At 51.1% G+C, this 17,857-nt stretch overlaps 1 protein-coding gene across 1 annotated transcript in view; it reads left to right on the forward strand.

Moving 5' to 3' along the window:
- TMEM120B (transmembrane protein 120B) overlaps window positions 1-17,857 on the forward strand; it is a 36,449-nt gene that overhangs the window by 14,119 nt on the left and 4,473 nt on the right. The window contains exons 3-9 of the mRNA XM_045534896.1: window positions 1,211-1,327; window positions 5,779-5,838; window positions 6,447-6,542; window positions 8,822-8,911; window positions 15,700-15,765; window positions 16,181-16,242; window positions 17,414-17,506. Of these exons, the coding sequence (XP_045390852.1) occupies window positions 1,211-1,327; window positions 5,779-5,838; window positions 6,447-6,542; window positions 8,822-8,911; window positions 15,700-15,765; window positions 16,181-16,242; window positions 17,414-17,506 (584 nt within the window). The remainder of the gene's footprint in view (window positions 1-1,210; window positions 1,328-5,778; window positions 5,839-6,446; window positions 6,543-8,821; window positions 8,912-15,699; window positions 15,766-16,180; window positions 16,243-17,413; window positions 17,507-17,857) is intronic.

Raw genomic sequence — 17,857 nt, forward strand, 5'->3', positions numbered from 1 at the left:
CGGAGGCCCACTAGTCACGGGGTAGAGAGTGTGGATGGGTCCACGTAGACACATCATCAGATGTGTCCTAGAAAAATGCATCTTACTGAGGCCAGGACTCAGAGTCTTGAGACTTTTTTTTCAGTCCAGGATTTTTCAGCCTCAGCGCTGTTGGTAATTCTTTGCTGCGGGAGGCCTCCCTGTGCACCATGGGCCGTTCCCTGGCATTCCTGGCCTCCGCTCATTCGGTGCCAGCAGCACCCCCACTCCTGTTGTCAACCAGGGTGTCTGCAGACATTGCCCAGTGTTCCCAGCTGAGAAGCACTTGGTTAGAAGGTTGACCTGTGAGTTAGGTTCTTAAACTAAGGACCCCTCCCATTCTGAGGTGTGTCTGTTGCCTTATTTTTCTAGTTTTGTTTTTTTTTTTGAGACAGAGTCTCGCTCTGTTGCCCGGGCTAGAGTGAGTGCCGTGGCGTCAGCCTAACTCACAGCAACCTCAAACTCCTGGGCTTAAGCGATCCTACTGCCTCAGCCTCCCCAGTAGCTGGGACTACAGGCATGCGCCACCATGCCCGGCTAATTTTTTCTGTATATATTTTTAGTTGTCCATATAATTTTCTTGCTATTTTTAGTAGAGACGAGGTCTCGCTCTTGCTCAGGTTGGTCTCGAACTCCTGACCTCGAGCGATCCACCCGCCTCGGCCTCCCAGAGTGCTAGGATTACAGGCGTGAGCCACTGCGCCCAGCCCTTATTTTTCTAGTTTTGAGAGTGAAATGTTACTGAAGAATAACAGACCTTTATTGGTTGCCTTGCCTGTGCTTTCAAGTGCGTCTCTGCGTGTCCTCCTAGCCATCCTTAGGGTATCCTTGGAAAGTGAGAAAAAGAAGATTATGCCAGTCAATACCCATCGAGCTGATACTATGTGTCAAGTGTTATTCTAGGTGCTTACACCGTATGTGCTCATTTAATCCTCATCAGGGGATTGTCTATGAAGCAGGCCCGATGTTATCCCCAATTTTGAGGTATGGAAAATAAGGCAGGGAGGTTCAAGGATTTTCCCAAGATCACAAGGCTACCAGGGAGCCGGCATCATGCCCAGAGAGTGCAGATGGAGAACTGAAGTTGCGAGAGGTGTGGGGGCAGAAAGGTGGAGGGCAGTGCCCAGGGCATCCAGAGTCTTCCTCCATGTGAGTAATGCCCCTGCCTCTGCACCTGCACCTCTGACCACAGATACAAGCGCCATGCCAGCCGGGAGGAGGCGGAGCTCGTTCAGCAGATGGCCACGAACATCAAGGAGCGGCAGAATGTCTTCTTCGACATGGAGGCCTACCTGCCCAAGAAGAACGGGTAGGAGCTGGAGACTGCCTCGCCCCTGCCATGGGCAGGTGCCCAGGCCCAGGACACCTGGTCCATGCAACTCCCACCTGTCTGCTGGGGATTTGGGTTGAGGGGAAGGGGGAGCAAGGGCGGGAAAGAGAAGGAGCCAGAACCCTTCCTACATGTTCTCCATGAGCCTGGGATGGAGGGAACCTCTGTCCTGCCGCGTGGTAGTGACATTCCTGGGACGGCTTTCGTGAGGAACCAGCACCTGCCGCATACCTGGTGCACTTGAGGTCAAAAGGGAAGATGTTCTCTCTCAAGAGAGCAAACACCTATTGAGTGCCTGCTGCATGCCCTACATTGTGCTGGGAGCTCCCTTGACGTCACTTATTTTATCTTCAACAACCTGGTGTGTCAGTTTCAAGTATCCCTATTTTGACAAGGTTCAGAGACATTAGGGAATATCTGGCCCAGGTGGCTCAGCCAGGTTTGGCCAAGCCAGGATGTGAACACTAGACATTCTTTTTTTTGAGACAGAGTCTCACTCTGTTGCTCAGGCTAGAGTGCCATGGCGTCAGACTAGCTCACAACAACCTCAAACTCCTGGGCTGAAGCGATCCTACTGCCTCAGCCTCCCTAGTAGCTGGGACTACAGGCACGTGCCACCATGCCTGGCTCATTTTTTTTTCTATATATTTTTAATTGTCCAGCTAATTTCTTTCTATTTTTTTTAGTAGAGACGGGGTCTTGCTCTTGCTCAGGCTGGTCTTGAACTGCTGAGCTCAAACGATCCTCCTGCCTCAGCTTCCCAGAGTGCTAGGATTACAGGCGTGAGCCACCGCGCCCGGCCAAACACTAGACATTCTGACTCCAAGCCTGAGTTTCTTTCCATCTTCCCCCTGCAAAAAAGTTCCCATCTGCTGCCTCCCGTGACACCAGTGCTGCTTTGTTCCAGAGAGACCCCCTAACAGTGTCATTTGGTGACCTGGCATGGTCTGCTAAAGCATGTCCCCTTGCTTTACTGTGACCCCGTTTCCTGGTTCAGCCTAGCACTGAGGCAGAGCCTCCCACCAGGAGGAGGGGCTTCCTTTTAGGCTCATGGTGGGGTGGCAGGTGGCCTGCCACCCTGGTTACATCTGAACCCATTCCTCTGAGCTTCTTTTTTGTTGTTTGGTTAAAACCCCATGAGTTAGGTGATCGTTTTCTACAGTAGCCCAGCATTCATGACCCTCTTTCACGGTGTTACTTAAATCCACCTTCCTGGCTCCCCTCTCCCCAGTCCTCTGTGCATCTTATGTCAGTCAGGAATGTTTGGTTTGGGGATGGCAGAAAATCCAACTCAGAGTTGCTTAAGAAAAACTAAGGGATTTATTGGCTCATGTAACTTAAAAGCCCAGGAATAGCTTCAGGTAGGGCTGGATCCTGCTACTCAAATTATCCTGGTAGGACCTGCCTCTCATTTAGTTTGTTTTTTTTTTAAACTCACTTTTCCAGTGTATGAGTTTCATTCTTTTTTTTTTTTGAGACAGAGTCTTACTCTGTTGCCCGGGCTAGAGTGCCGTGGCATCAGCCTTGCTCACAGCAGCCTCAGACTCCTGGGGTCAGGCAATCCTCCTGCCTCAGCCTCCCAAGTAGCTGGGACTACAGACATGTGCCACCATGCCCAGCTAATTTTTTTCTATATATATTTTTAGCTGTCCGTATAATTTTTTTTCTATGTTTAGTAGAGACGGGGTCTCGCTCTTGCTCAGGCTGGTCTCGAACTCCTGAGCTCAAACGATCTGCCTGCCTCGGCCTCCCAGAGTGCTAGGATTACAGGCGTGAGCCACTGCGCCCGGCCTAGTTTCATTCTTAAGTAGGTTTTTTTCCTGTAAACTGGTGCCCAGCAGCTTTGGGCTTGCATCCTCTCTGGTAATCAACTAGTAGAGAAAGTCTGTTCCTTAGTCATTCTGGGAAAAGTCCCAGGGCTGATTCTCATTGGCCTAGATGGTGTCACATGATCATTCTTAACCCAATCAGGAGGATGCACTGCCTTGATTGGCCAAGCCTGGGTCACGTGCCTTGCCTGAGGTCCTAGGGGGAAATGCGATTCTCTGAAGGGAAATTGCAGTTGCCCTTTCAGGAAGTAGGGACTGTGTGCTAGGCAGGAAAATAGATGTCCTCTTACACCTCCATTCTAGTTACACCAGACCAGAAATATCCCTGCAGTCAACTCATACATAGCTAGAAAGAAGGTTCTTCTGTTTTCTTTTTTCCTCTCAAATTTCTATTTATCCTTCAAAGCCCAATTCAAATGTTATTACCTCAGTGAAGCCTTTCCAAACCCCTCTCCCTCTGTGGAATTTACTCTTCTTCCCCAAGGTCCCATAACTCTGTATTTGCACCTTTGTTAGAGTGTTGTAACAGAGACCAAACGATACCATGGCTCAACGAGAGAAAAGTTTCCCTCACACACAGCAGTCCAGAGGCGAGGGGGCCAAGGGTGGGGCACTTGTCATCTAGTTGCTCGGGGTTTTTTCAGCTACGGCTCCACCATCCCTTGGGGAGTTGTCCTCCTCTGCACGGCCAAAGCTGGCTTGTACCACCACATTTTCAGGAAGGGCGAAACAGTCAGGCTGTAGAGGGCAAGCAGATACCCCTTTTACAAAAACCATTTACCATTTCCTGCTGAAGCTGAACACGTACATACCCCGTGACCAAGAAATTCCACTCCTGGGTATATCCCCAAAGGAAATGAGTGCTTATGTCCTGCCTGTAAAAGCTGTGTACAAGAATGTTCACAGCCAAGAAGCCAGACACAAAAGGCCACATATTGTATGATTCTATTTATATGAAATGTCCAAAGTAGGCAAATCCATAGAGACAGAAAGTAGATGGGTGGTTGTCAGAGGCTGCGGGGAGGGGAGAATGGGAAGTGACTATTCGTGGGTATGGACTTTCTTTTTGGGGTGGTAAAAATGTTCTGGAATTAGGTAAGGGTGATGGTTGCACAATATTGTAAATATATTAGAAACTATTAACTTGTATACTTTAAAAGGGCTAATTTTATGGTATGTGAATTATATCTCTATTGAAGAAAAAGAATGTTCATAGCAGTTTTATTCGTAATAGTCAAAAAGTGAAAACACATGGATGAACCCAGAGGACATTGTGCTAAGTGAAACAAGCCAGACACAGAAAGAAAAATACTGCGTGATCTCACTTATAGGTGGAATCTTAAAAAAAAAAATCAAATACATAGAAATAGAGAGTAGAACAGTGGTTACCAAGGGCAGGGGTGGGGGGCAGTGGGGGGATGTAGGTTAAAGAGTACAGGTGGTAGTTATGTAGGCTGCATAAGTCTAGATATCTAATGTAAAGCAGGGGGACTAGAGTTAATAATGTTGTATTATGCACAGGAAGTTTACCATAAGGGTAGATTTTTGGTACTCTAACCACATACACAAAAACAACTAAAAACTGAAAACAAAATGTTCATCAACAGTAGAAGGAATAACTAAGTTGCAGTATTATCGACTCAGTATAATAGAATACACCGTGAAAAACAAGGACATGCAGATTTGCATATAACGTGACTGAATCTCATGGACATAAGATTGAGAGAAGAAGCTAAGCATGAAAAATTACACACTGTGTTCATTTACGTGAAGTTCAAAAATAGGCAAAACGAATCCATGACAGTCACTACCTTTGGTGGAGGGCAGCTGTCTTGGGGTGGGCTGAGCATGAGGGGGCCTCCTGGGGCTGGAAGTGTTTTATCCTTTGGTCCAGGTGTTGGTTACGTGTGTAAATATGTAACAAGTCATCATGTTGTACACTTAAGATGTATGTACTTACGAAGATTATGCCTTTTATTTCTTTTTCTTTCTTTTTTTTTTTTGAGACTCAGTCTTGCCTTGTCACCTGGGCTAGAGTGCCGTGGCATCAGCCTAGCTCACAGCAACCTCAAACTGCTGGGCTCAAGCGATCCTCCTGCCTCAGCCTCCCGAGTAGCTGGGATTACAGGCGTGCACCACTACACCTGGCTAATTTTTCTATTTTTAGTAGAGATGCCGACCTCAAGCGATCCTCCTGCCTCGGCCTCCCAGAGTGCTAGGATTACAGGCATGAGCCACTGTGGCCAGCCCATTGTGCCTTACTTTTAAAGAGAATTCTTTTTAAATTGACCTAGAGATCATATCCATGCCTTCACCTCATTGGCTACAGCTTAGTTACATGTCCACATCTGGCTGCAAGGGAGGCTGGGAAATAGTCTCTAAGGCATCTTCTATGGGGGATGGGTTTATCACACTGTCATGTGTCACAGTTGTACAGTTGTACAGTTCTCTTGTTAATCATCATTCTCCCTTGGTGTGGGAACACTGAGCTTAGCAACCTATCTTCTAACATTGGGGGCTCAGTGCGTGCTTGGTAAGTTTGAATGTTTTTGACTGGGGCTGCCTGTAAGGGTCATGGGTTTCACCGGTCTTTCCTTCCAGGCTCTACTTGAATCTGGTGCTCGGCAACGTGAACGTGACCCTCCTCAGCAACCAGGCCAAGTGAGTGTGCCCAGAGTGGCTCAAAGGAATCCAGGCAGTTTGCTCTTTCAACTCAGGGAAGATGGTCTAAGCTAGAGTTTTTGCATAAATAAAAAAATATTAACAGGGCTCTGGCTTTTAGTATTTTTGACACTTTCCCTCTCAATGGGGAGACCACTTGGGGAAGGTTTCCTTCCTTCCTTTCACAATATGGTGGGTGGACATTCTCGTTTCCCCCGAGAAATGGCTCTGTTTCTCATGGGAAATGGGCAGCCCTGTCCACCCTGCATCCATCCCATTTCCAGGCAAAATTGAACCCTGGCATTTCTGCCACAGCAGTTGGCTGAGGGAGGAGACCCTGTGTCTGTCCGCTGCCCATTCCTAACACCAGCCCAGAACCCTAAGCCAGGAGTCCTGGGACGCAGCTGTCTTGGGACATGGGCAACTTCTTTCCCTAACTGGTCACCACCATTAATTCAAGGCCAGGTCTCTCCTTTGGTGGGCTAGGAAGGTCCTTGTGGCACAAGGGCGTGGCAGCAGGTCGAGGAGCTGAGCGTCCCGCACTCAGACGGTGGAGTAGAGACAGTCACGTAACCTTTCCTTGATGGGGGGGGGGTCTGTCATGGCAGGTTCGCCTACAAGGACGAGTATGAGAAGTTCAAGCTCTACCTGACCATCATCCTGCTCCTGGGCGCGGTGGCGTGTCGATTTGTCCTTCACTACAGGTAACGGGGTATGGCGACGTGTGTGGGGCATGAGGAGGGGGCCGGGAGGGAGGGGGCCAGAGGGACCTAGGGTCAGTCCTGCTTCTGCAGCGGCAGTGTTTGGTGTGACAAGGTGTAGGGTAGAGAAGGGCCACTTCTCATGACAGATGGCAGCCCTGTCCACGCTGCACGCGTCTGACACGTATCTATTAAACGGCTGCTGGGAAGGCCTTGCTCTGCAGTAGTTAAGAAAGAGCCGAGTGTGGCACGTCCACACAATGGAACGTTACTTAGCCATGAGGAGAAACAAAGGGCTGATACACACCACAACATGCGTGAACCTTGGGAACGTCAGGCTGAGTGAAAGAAGCCAATCCCGAAAGGCCACATCGTATGACTCCCTTGATGTGAAATGTCCAGAACAGGCAAATCCATAGAGACAGAGGGTAGATCAGTGGTTGCCAGGGGCTGGGGTGGGTATAGGGCTGCTTTTTGGAGTGATGAGAATGTTCTGGAATTAGGAAATGGTGGTCGTTGTATAACTCTGTGAATACACTAAAAATCACTACATTGTGTACTTCAAAAGGGCAGATTTTATGCTATGTGAATTATATCTCAATTACAAAAAAAAGGAAAGGACGACAAAGAAGAAGAAGAGGGTGGGTTCCCTCTGGGCCTCCATGTCCCCATCTGTAAAATAGAGGGGGCCGGCAGTCCCTGCCTCACAAGGGTGTGACGATTCAGTGAGCCCACACCGTGCGAGGCTGCCACGGTGGCTGGAGAGCCTAGCTGCCACCATCCGCGCAGGACAAGGCCGTGCGGCTCCGAGAGGCTGAGGCTCCTGCCCACGGGTCTCGTCCCTCCCTCTGGCCCTGGATTTTCTGCCCCGGGGGAAGCAGCCAAGAACAGCTCGGGCATTTGGTCCACATGCCAAGGGTTGGTTTCCTGGTAGGTGCTTGGCTGGGAGTCCAGCTGCTTGTCTGGCCACTTGAATGTCCTAACAAAGGCTCTTTTAGGCCCTGGGCCTATGCCCACCTGCTGCCCGGGGCCTGACCCCTCTCCACGGGGGCAAAGGCTGCACACGGCAGTAACGCCTTCCCACGTGTCCCTCGGAGAGGGTAAAAGTTCTCGGTGTGCAACCGGATCCCCTCGCGCTGGGGCCTCCAGGGCCCTCAGAGGGCAAAACCGTGCGAGTTGCCAAGTCCTGAGGCTCGAGAGCGCCCGGGTGTTTCCATTTCTCCCACCCCCTTCTGGATTAGTCTCCTAGGGCTGCCAGGACGAAGTGCCACCAACTGGGGGGCCACACAACAGAAACATATCTTCTCCCCGTCCTGGAAGCCCAAAGTCCAAAAGCACGGCATTGGCCGGACAGCGCCGGCCCCGAAGGCGCCAGGGGAGGATCCTCCCAAAGGATCTCCCAGTTCAGGGAGAGAAACGGGGCAGGTTGGGGGTGTTTTCCCTCCTCTGCGCAGACAGATGGCACTGGTGGGTGCTGAGTGAATCTGTACGGCTGTCGACGCTGTACAGTGGAGCGTCCCTGTTGGGGTCAAAGACAAAGCCTTCACCGACGCCTTGTCAGAGATCTGGCAGTGGCGGGGGAGCCCGTGCAGGGCTGTTGTCACTGGCTCTGTCCCAGGATCCCTTCACCTAGGGACGCTCACGTAGCTCAGCCTTTCCGTTTACAGATGGTCTGCAGGCATTCTGGACCCTAGAAAGAGCCCACAGGACTGGCAAGTCCTAGGCCGATGGGTCTCTGCCAAGCCCCGCCATAGTGTGTTTGTCCCCCTCCACACTGACCACGGCCCAGCACGGCTGTGGTCGCCATGGCAGAGCTGCAGGAGTTGAGTCGGTCTTCCAGACTGCACGGCCCGCGGGGATTTTTTTGTATGTGTAAGGTGGTTTCCAGCTGGGTAAGGGGATGGAAGGAGTTTATATCTTAACACTGCAGACAACTTAGAATATTAAGTTTCCTGTTCTTAAAGTCCTCATGTTACCATCCTACCAGAGAGTTCACATCACACGGGAGAATCTGGAAGACAGACGGGTTGCCCTGGGCTGGGTGGTCAGGGAAGGAGCTGGAAGCACAGGTAGCGTCCAGGTAGCACGGTGAGGAGGGCAATAGGATTCCAGGGCAGAGACGACGCACGAGAGGCCAAACTCCGCTGCCTTCCGCGTCAGTGGGGTGTCCAGAGGCAGCACCTGCTGCGGGCAGCCCTCGTCCTGGTTTGCTGTACTGCGGGGCGAGGGTGGGACGCCTGTCCCTGGTTCTCACGCCTGCTCCCTCGCTGTTTCCTCACCAGGGTGACCGATGAGGTCTTTAACTTCCTGCTGGTGTGGTATTACTGCACTCTGACAATTCGCGAGAGCATTCTCATCAGCAACGGCTCCAGGTACTTGGGGGCCCGGCTTTTTGGAGGGCTCAGAGGGAGGCAAAGGGAAGCCTGTCATGGAGGGGAGTGAGGCGAGGGCCGACACCCTCAGCTGCGTCCCCCCTTCCTCCTGGGGTGCTCTGGGGCTGTCCAGACCGGGGAGGAGGAAAACTGTCTGCTGCTGTTGAAGCAGCATCATGTTTATGGTCAGTCTCTTGCTTATGAGCAACAGAAATCCTCACTCAAACTGGTTTAACATAGCAGGAAATATATTTTCTCATAAAAAGAACAGGCCCATTGGGTCTGACGTCAGGTAAGGCTTGATCCAGGTGCTCAGACAATGTCATCAGGACCCAGTTTCTCTCCATCTGTCACCTCTGCCACCTACTGTGTTGTCTTTATTCCCAGGCTCCATGCAGGGGCACCCAGCAGCTCCAGGCGCTTGTCATTACTTCCAGGGTTCTCAGCAAACGGGGCACATTCTCACTGGATCCCACTGGCTGGGGCCAGACACTGACAGGATCACATTCCTGTCCCTGAACCAGTCACTGTCTCCAGAAAATGCACCGCTGTGACTGGCCAGGCTTGAGCCTCACACCCACCCCTATAGTCATCAGTGGAAGCTGAGTGTCAGGAGGAGAATTGGGATATTGTCACTAGAAGGATGAAAGGGTTTTGATGACAAGAGTGGATGGTCCACCGTAGGGAGATGGAGAGGAGAGTGGGCAGGTGATGAGGGTCTTGGGCCAAACCTGCCCATCAAAGAGGGGATGCCGAGGAGGACGGAGGCCAGGCTGGGAGTGAAGGCCCCCGAGTTCCAGTCCCAGGGCAGTTGCTGGGCCACACCTGTGACCCTGGGCATGTTGTGTCCCCTCTCTGGCTGTTTCAGAGTCCCCTGAGGGGAGATGATTGTGTCACAGTGGTGTTGAATGAATCTAGGCATGATGGGGGTGTTCCCTTGCTCCCCCATCTCTGAAGGGTTTCGAGTGTAAGAAGCCCCACTATTTTCTCCTAGTGTCCTTCCTGTCTTGCCTGCCTCTAAGCTAAGACCCAGTTAAAACTCATGTCTTGTCACCTGGAAAACCCATTTTCCAAAGGTCTGATTCCTTTTCTCTTTCTCTTTTTGCAATTTTTTGCCCAGACTAGTTTCGAATTCCTGGGCTCAAGGGATCCTCCCACCTCAGCCTCCCGAATAGCTGGGACTGTAGGCATGAGCCACTGTGCCCGGCCCAGATTCCTTTTTGGGATGGCCATTTGAACCTTGGCATGCCATTCTTGTTCCCATTCTTTCCTGAAACAAAAAGTAACAACCTCCCAACTCTCTCTACTTCCTCCCTCCTGGGGGCTAGTAAGGAACGTCCAGGAGCCACTGTGCATTTAAGACCAACGGGAATCTGCCAACCGCACCCAAATAATTTGCCACTTTCTCACTTTTTTGCCTGGTGGTCTCTATGGCAGGTCCCTACCCTGTTGGATCTTACCCTGAACATAGCCAAGAGGTAAGGACAAGCGTTCCCCTCCTCCCGGCCTCCTGAGGGGGCTGGTGATTCTTAGGAACGCAGCCTGTAGCACATAGCCATTTAGAAACGATCAGTGTTTCTCAAACTGTACATCATTTTTGCCATATCCAGATACCACCTGGATGACAATTTCCTCATTTTAAATCAATCCTCCATTTTTTTTACATAAATAAATGTTGATTTATTTTAAAAGGAAGCTATTTTACCACTATACGTGGAAAACCAGCATCAATTGCAGGAAGAGAGTCCTGTAAAAATATCCTTTTGTTTTCACTGTAGAAGTTATTGAAGTCAGATGTTCTTGCTTCCCAAGCCTCGGAGCCCGAGGCTTGTCATCTCTCTGCGTGTCTGTGGGAAAAGGGAGATGAACAGATCTTGCAAAGTGGTAAAGATGTCCGAGCATCCAACCGAGATTCTCTGCTTGACTTAATCAGGAGAATGGAAAGAGAACCAAAAAGAGGACTTCTCACCACATGGTTCAGTGTTATCTAGTTACCGCACTCTGGTATCATCTAAAACTTGGTATGCTCCTCATGTTTTGGGAAACACTGAATTAGAAAACTTAACAAATAACATTCATAGTTTTCCTTAATTTTCAAGTGAATAGTATTTTTGCTCTTGGGTATGGTTGGAGGGTAGCCAAGGTAGTTTATAGTGGGGAATGGAGCCAAGGCAAGAGGCCAAGCTTCCTTGTGGCTAATCCTCTTCCTGTACCCTTGGGCTTCCTAGATCAGTCTTGGCATTTCACCCTTCTGCTCAGGGGCATGCCATGCCTCTAGCAGACATCCTACTTTACTAAGAGTTATTCCAGACAGCTCTTTTTCCTAGTATGACAAGCTGTGCATGGCCGGTTACCAGAGAGAAGGAAGCAGGCCTGACCGGGGTCCTTGCAGGTGTGGGGCTCAGGAGGAAAACAGAGCGGGGCACTAAAGGGGGCAACCCTCACCTGCCAACAGTTCAGCGGGGGCTTTTCTGGGTTCCCTGGAGCTCGTGCTTTGATGGGAGAGCAGGAATGGTTGTCTCTGGCTTGCAAGAGGGTCTGTTCTACTCCCCACCCCATCTGCCATTCAATCACACATTTATGGTCATCTCCTAAGTACCAGACACTAAGCGAGGGACTCCGAGATGACTGTCATTCTGTGCCTTTTGGGAACACTCATGGAGTTTTTTTTAATGGCAAAGACCCCTTCATGGCAAAGATGGTTTAAGGAATTTCAAATTGTGATGGAACCATTCCTCCAGTCCTGCCTCCCCCGCGGGCCAGGGGCAGGGGCTTGGATGGGTGAGTGGAGTCTGGAATGGGGCTAGTGGCCCAACCAGGTGCCATCTTCTGGAATGACTGTTGTGGGCAAGGGACAAGGCAGGTGGGCTGAATCTGGGTGGCTAAAACTTGTGACTCATCCTCAACGTCTGTTGGATATTCAGCCTCCACTCTCCCTCAGCTCCTTCTCAGAGCCGATTTATCCTGGGGGTGGGCAAGGGAGATGCCTTTGAGGCTTCTCCTCCCACTTGGCCCCTGACCGGGGAATAGCTAAGAAACCATTGTGAGAGAGCACGTGAGGAGGTGGTGGGAGGGGTGCAGATTGGGATGAACTTACCTTTCTCATCCCTGAAGCATCTCACAGCCAGGTCAGGACCTCGGGGTCGGGACCCAGGAAGCACTCCCACGGTCTCTGTTGAACCAAACCCAAGCTCCACAATGAGGAAAGACGTTCTGGGGACAGTGGGGCTGAACCACGTGGGCTTCCTGGAGGCTTGCTGCCCACTCGTTCTGACTGAGGCTCTTCGTCTTGTTCCTGGTTGCACCGAACTGGGACTGGAGGTGTGGTCAGGGAAGCAGGCCTTGGGCCGGGGACTTTCCCACCGTGAGACGGAGCCACCCTTGCTTTGTGTCTGATGCTTCCCCAGAAACGTAGCTCATTAGCTTAGTCAGCGCCAACTTCTCTTGCAGATTTTGTTAATGATGGAAACCCACCCTGTAGGGACTAAATCTGAGGGGAACTTATGGGCATACATAACTGGGAGCTTCAAGGAGGTGAAAAGGGCTGGAACAGCGCTAATAGGCCCCTGCAGCCCAGGCCACCAGCCTGCTGTGGGATCAGCAGCCCCAGGGGAGAGAACTGTCCCCATCTTGCTGGAATCTTGAGACAGACTTTGGATTGGCTAGGCTTGGGTCACATGCTGACCTTGGAGCCAATCACTGTGGCCAGAGGGCTGCAGAGTCCTGATTGGCTGGTTCTGGGTCATGTGCCCGGTTATATACCTCAGCTCTCCGCCCCCCCTTGTACACACACACACCCTACCCAGATTGAGTTGGGGGTAAGATGGTTCCTGCGGGAAAGTGGAGGCCCCAGAGCCAGGGTGGGCTGTGACTGACAACGGGTGAAACAGCCAATGTCTACTGCATTTAATTGTGGGCCAACAAGGAATAATGAGTCAATGAATTGGCAATCATGTTTGTTTTTCTAGTGAGCTGCCCATGGTACCTGGCTCTAAATGGCTTTTTTGTTTGTTTTTAAGAGACGGTGCAGATGACCTGCTCACAGCTTGGTGCAACCTTAAACACCTGGGCTCAGGCGAGCCTCCCGCCTCAGTCTCTCAAGTAGCTAGGACTGCAGGCACGTGGTTGATTTTTTGTAGAGAAGGGGTCTTGCTATGTTGCTCAGGCTGATCTCAAACTCCTGGGTTCAAGCAATCCTCCTGCCTCAGCCTCCGGATTAGCTGGAACTACAGGTGTGAGCCACCACCCCAGGCTAATTATTTAAATGTTTTGTAGAGACAGGGTCTCTCTATGTTGCCCAGGCTGGTTTCGAACTCCTGACTTCCCAAAGTGCAGGGATTACAGGTGTGAGCCACCGCCCCCAGCTAACACTGGCTTTTATAGGGGCCTATCCTTGGGCACAAACATGTAGAGGGTGGCAGGCAGGGGAGGGACCCTCAGTATAGAAGCCATCCTCCAGCTGTCTAGGTAACCCGTAGCACAAAGCAAGGAACGGCCTGGGCTTGAATAGTGGCTGGGGCACATGTTTTCCACACACCAACAAACATGGCTAACGTGTCCTGAAAGAAGCGATGCTCTCCCTAGCACAGTCCCAGATACCAGGTCATGCTGTGTGTTCTGGCCACACGTGCACCGCTCTTCCTGTCTTCTGCCTGCTCATTAGAAAAAGCCCATAAGCCGCTGCAAACTTTATTTCTGTGGCAAAACAGGCCCAGACAGTGAATGCTAATGGGTGTAGGTTCCTTTCTGGGGTGATAAAAAGGTCCTAAAATTGATTGTGGTGATAGTCATATAACTCTGTGAATATACTAAAAACCACTGAATTGTATGCTTTGAATGGGCGAATTGTATGGTATCGGAATTATATCACAGTAAAACTGCTGTATAAACACACATGCACAAAACCAGCCCAGAGCCCTGGGGTGTGCAGATGGACGATGGGGCTCGTGAATGCCGGGCCAGGGAAGAAGCAATTTCTAGCCTCCCCCGATGTCACTGAGCTGTGTTTATTGGTGGCATCTGTCAGAGCTAGGCTCTGGGCACGGCGAGCTGTGAAATTAAAAGCTGCTGCTCGGTCAGGCTTGTTGCCTGGAGTCTGTGTCTGGCACAGGCTGCTCCTAGACAGGGAGAGGACGTTTCTCAGGGGAGCTTCGGGAGGAGGACAAAGGAGGGTGGGGCCCACCGATCTGAGGGCTGACGTGTGGCTTTGCGGGGATCTGGGGAGGTTGCAGAGAGACTTCTTGGTTGCTTTTCAACCTTAAATTCTGAGGGTTTGGCCAACTGCCTTTGTTGTCAGAAAATTGGAGCCAGAGGTCTTCGTAGACTCTGACAGACGAGATGTATATTTGAGTCAGGCTGAGGGTTTGCTGGGAACAAAGAAGTAGATGGACATCTTACATTGTCCCTATGAACTCACATGGCGCCTGCAACAATCTCCTGTCACCGCTGTGCTGGTGGCATCCAGACTAGCTGCTGCTTTCACCTGCCATACCTCCTGGGCATTATTCATGTCAACATTTATTGAGTGCCTGTTGTTTACTTGGTGCTGTTAGTGCTAGGAATATGGAGCTACATAAAATTTTGTCCCTCACTGTAACTCCTAAGGCACACATAGGCTGTTGCTTAAATAGCTCTTTTTTTTTTTTTTTTTTTTCCAGAGACAGGGTCTCACTCTGTTACCCAGGCTGGAGTGCAGTGGTTCGATCATAATTCACTGCAGCCTCAAACTACTGGGCTCAAGCGATCCTCCTGCCTCTGGCTCTTGAGTAGCTGGGATTATAGGTGCACACCACCACGACCGGCTAATTTTTCTATTTTTAGTAGAAACAGGGTCTTGCTCTTGCTCAGGCTGGTCTTGAACTCCTGACCTCAAGCGATCCTCCCACCTCAGCTTCCCAGAGTGCTAGGATTACAGGCATGTGCCACTGTGCTCAGCCAGGCAAGGCCTTTTTGAGGAGGTGATGGTTGTTCTAAAACTTGAATTTGGCCCAGGAGCGAGGCGGGGAGAACGGCAAGTATAGAGGCCCCATGTTATTCTGTTGGGGCTGCCAGAACGAAACACCACAGACTGGGCATCTTACACACAGCAGAAATTTATTTTCTCGCAGTTCTGGAGGCTGGATGTTCAAGATCAAGGTGCTGGCAGGGTTGGTTTCTCCTGAGGCCTCTCTCCGCGGCTTGCCCGTGGCGCCTTTTCCCCGTGTCCCCACATGGCCTTTTCTCTGTGCACGCACATCACTGGTGTCTCTCCTCTTCTTACAGAGACACCAGTCATGTTGGATTAGGGCCCACCTGTGCGACCTCATTTAACCTCATTGCCTCTTTAAAGGCCCTAGCTCCAAATACAGTCACATTCTAAGGTACTGGGCGGTGTTAGGCTTCAACATAGGCATTGTGGGAGGGGGGACACAATTCAGTCCAAAGGGGTCCTGAGGTGGCAACAGGCTTGGAGAGTTCAAGGGAAGGCCAGATGCCTGGAACACCTCAGTGCTGGGGAGGACAGAAGGAAAGAGGGCAGGGAGGTGGGGATTGAAGGCGGGCGAGATTTGGGATGTGTTGAGGGTTGCAGAAACCCCTGGAAGCTTAAGTGGGTCTCTGGGCTAATCTGCAGGTGTGGGATTGTACGGCTCTGTAGGGCAGAAATAAGGGCAAGGTCATGGCTTGGATCCATTTCTTACTCCAAGAAGCTGTTTCCGAGCTGCAGGGCAGCCCCTGCCCACGTGGGCTGGGAGGCAGATGCCTGGTGTCCCCACTGCCTGAGCACCTCTCCTTCTCTCTTCCTCTCCGAGAATTAAAGGCTGGTGGGTGTCTCACCACTACGTCTCCACGTTCCTGTCCGGAGTGATGCTGACCTGGTGAGTAGCTGCTCCGGCCCCTGCCCCCTCGTGCCTCCCCAGGAAGCCGGGTAGTGGGGAGGGGCTGATGCAGATGGGACAGGAAGGCAGGGCCAGCTGGGGAGTGTTCCGGGATGTTTTGGGAAATCTTTTAGGGTCCCCGCTGGCTGGGGCAGAGGTGACAGGAAGCGAACAAGGCTGTGGCACGACAGGAGACTGGAGGACAGAGGGGACTGGCAGGAGCCTGGGTTTCAGCATGACTACTTGGGCTCCGCTAGTTGCGGTCCAGCGTCAGAGACAGAGAAGGGCAGGAATTGGGGACCTCAGTTTAGCCTGAAAGCCTCTGCTTCTCTCCCGGTTGGAACAGGTGGGGCGGGGATCAGTGTCTCATTTCACAGCGCACCCCACCTTTGTTTTTCCCCCGCCTTCTCTCCAGGCCTAATGGACTCATTTATCAGAAGTTCCGAGATCAGTTTTTGGCGTTTTCGATTTTTCAGAGTGAGTGTCTCTTGCCCAGCTTTGGGGGAGGGAGCGTGGTTTCCTGCGGTTTTCACTGAGGGGGTCCGCAGCTGGCATCAGTGCTTGCCTGTGTGGAAGGGAGACCAGACTGGGGAAGGGAGGGTCCCAGAAATCCAGAAAGGAGCTGTCCCCCCGCCCAGATCAACTCCATCCTACCTTCCAGCCCCCACCCCTGAGAGGGAGTCCCCACCTCCCAGACCCCCACCTCTTCCTTCCCCAGGTCAGACCAGCTGCGACCTTTGGGGACTGTGTAGTGTTGGGGGCACTAACCTTGTTTCCAAGTCTTAAATAAGTCCTCAAAATTGAAATATATACATTTTTTCATTTGAGAATAGCTCTGGATTTGTATACGATGAACTGGCCCCAGGGGTTGCCTCTGGGCTCTGGGAAGGGGGCTCGCATGGCTGGGGACAGGGAGAAAGTTTCACTTTTCACCAAGAACCTGTTTGTTCTCTTTGAATTTTATACCGTGTGCATATTGCCTTTTCAAAAAAATACAACCTAATTTTTAAATAAAAACCTGCTTGCAAACAAATACAAATGTCTAAAGCCAAGAATGGAAATTGTATATTATCCCACCCTTAGGGGTGGTGGTCAGTGTTAATTAAGATCTATGTCCTTCCAAATGTTTTCATTCATAAGTACATATATATGTATTGCATATGTATATTTTACACATGTGGGATCTTTATGTACATGGAACTTGACTGTTATAACCCACTGTAAAAACTTCTAATTTAACAATTTTCCATGGCTGTTTGTCCATGGGCTCACCTCCTCATTTTAGCAACTACAAAGTATCCCATTGTATGGAACTCTTGAGTTTTGGCATCACACACAGCTCCCAGCATGGCACGGGCACATCTTGCATTCCAGCAAGCATCTATTGAGTGCCTGCTGTATGCCTAGGGGAACTCCAGAAGTCTCTAATCTAGCTGGGGCATAGATGGGTCCTCACATGCTTGGGCTCTCTGTATCCCTGGATAAGGGATAAAGCCGGTTCAAGCCAAAGCGTGTGTGTCGCAGGTGGGAGAGGGTTGTAACCAGGGCGCCCTCCCTGCCCTCTGGCCAGTGAAGACCCGCCAGCCTGCAGACTTGGGGCAGAGAGGAGGTGGCCCCTGTTGAGCCTGGCGCTGTGCTCCCCCTGCAGGCTGCGTCCAGTTCCTGCAATATTATTACCAGCGGGGCTGCCTCTACCGGCTGCGGGCCCTGGGGGAGAGGAATCACCTGGACCTCACCGTAGGTGAGTAGCTGGGCCGGCTGAGGGTGGGGGGGATGGGCACACGCAGAAGCACGTCCTATCGAGATTCATCACGAATTCTGTTTCCACTAAGTTCGAGGCCAGCCAAAGGCCAGGCACTGATGCTTTGCCTCTGCCTTATCCTTTTGAAGTGTCCAGTTTTTCATCTGTGTTTTGTAATGTACATATTAGTGTTGGTTGTGCATCTGCTTTCTGTATAACGTGTCTACATGGCAATACGCACAAATATATAAATGTATACACTGGGGACACGTACTTAACTCTCCTAACCCATGGGGTGCCCAGTCAGGAAAGTCTGGAGACACCTTGTCCAAACTTTCAGGGGAAACTGTT

Source organism: Lemur catta, chromosome 21, assembly GCF_020740605.2.
Source record: "Lemur catta isolate mLemCat1 chromosome 21, mLemCat1.pri, whole genome shotgun sequence".
Classification (NCBI taxonomy): Eukaryota; Metazoa; Chordata; class Mammalia; order Primates; family Lemuridae; genus Lemur; species Lemur catta.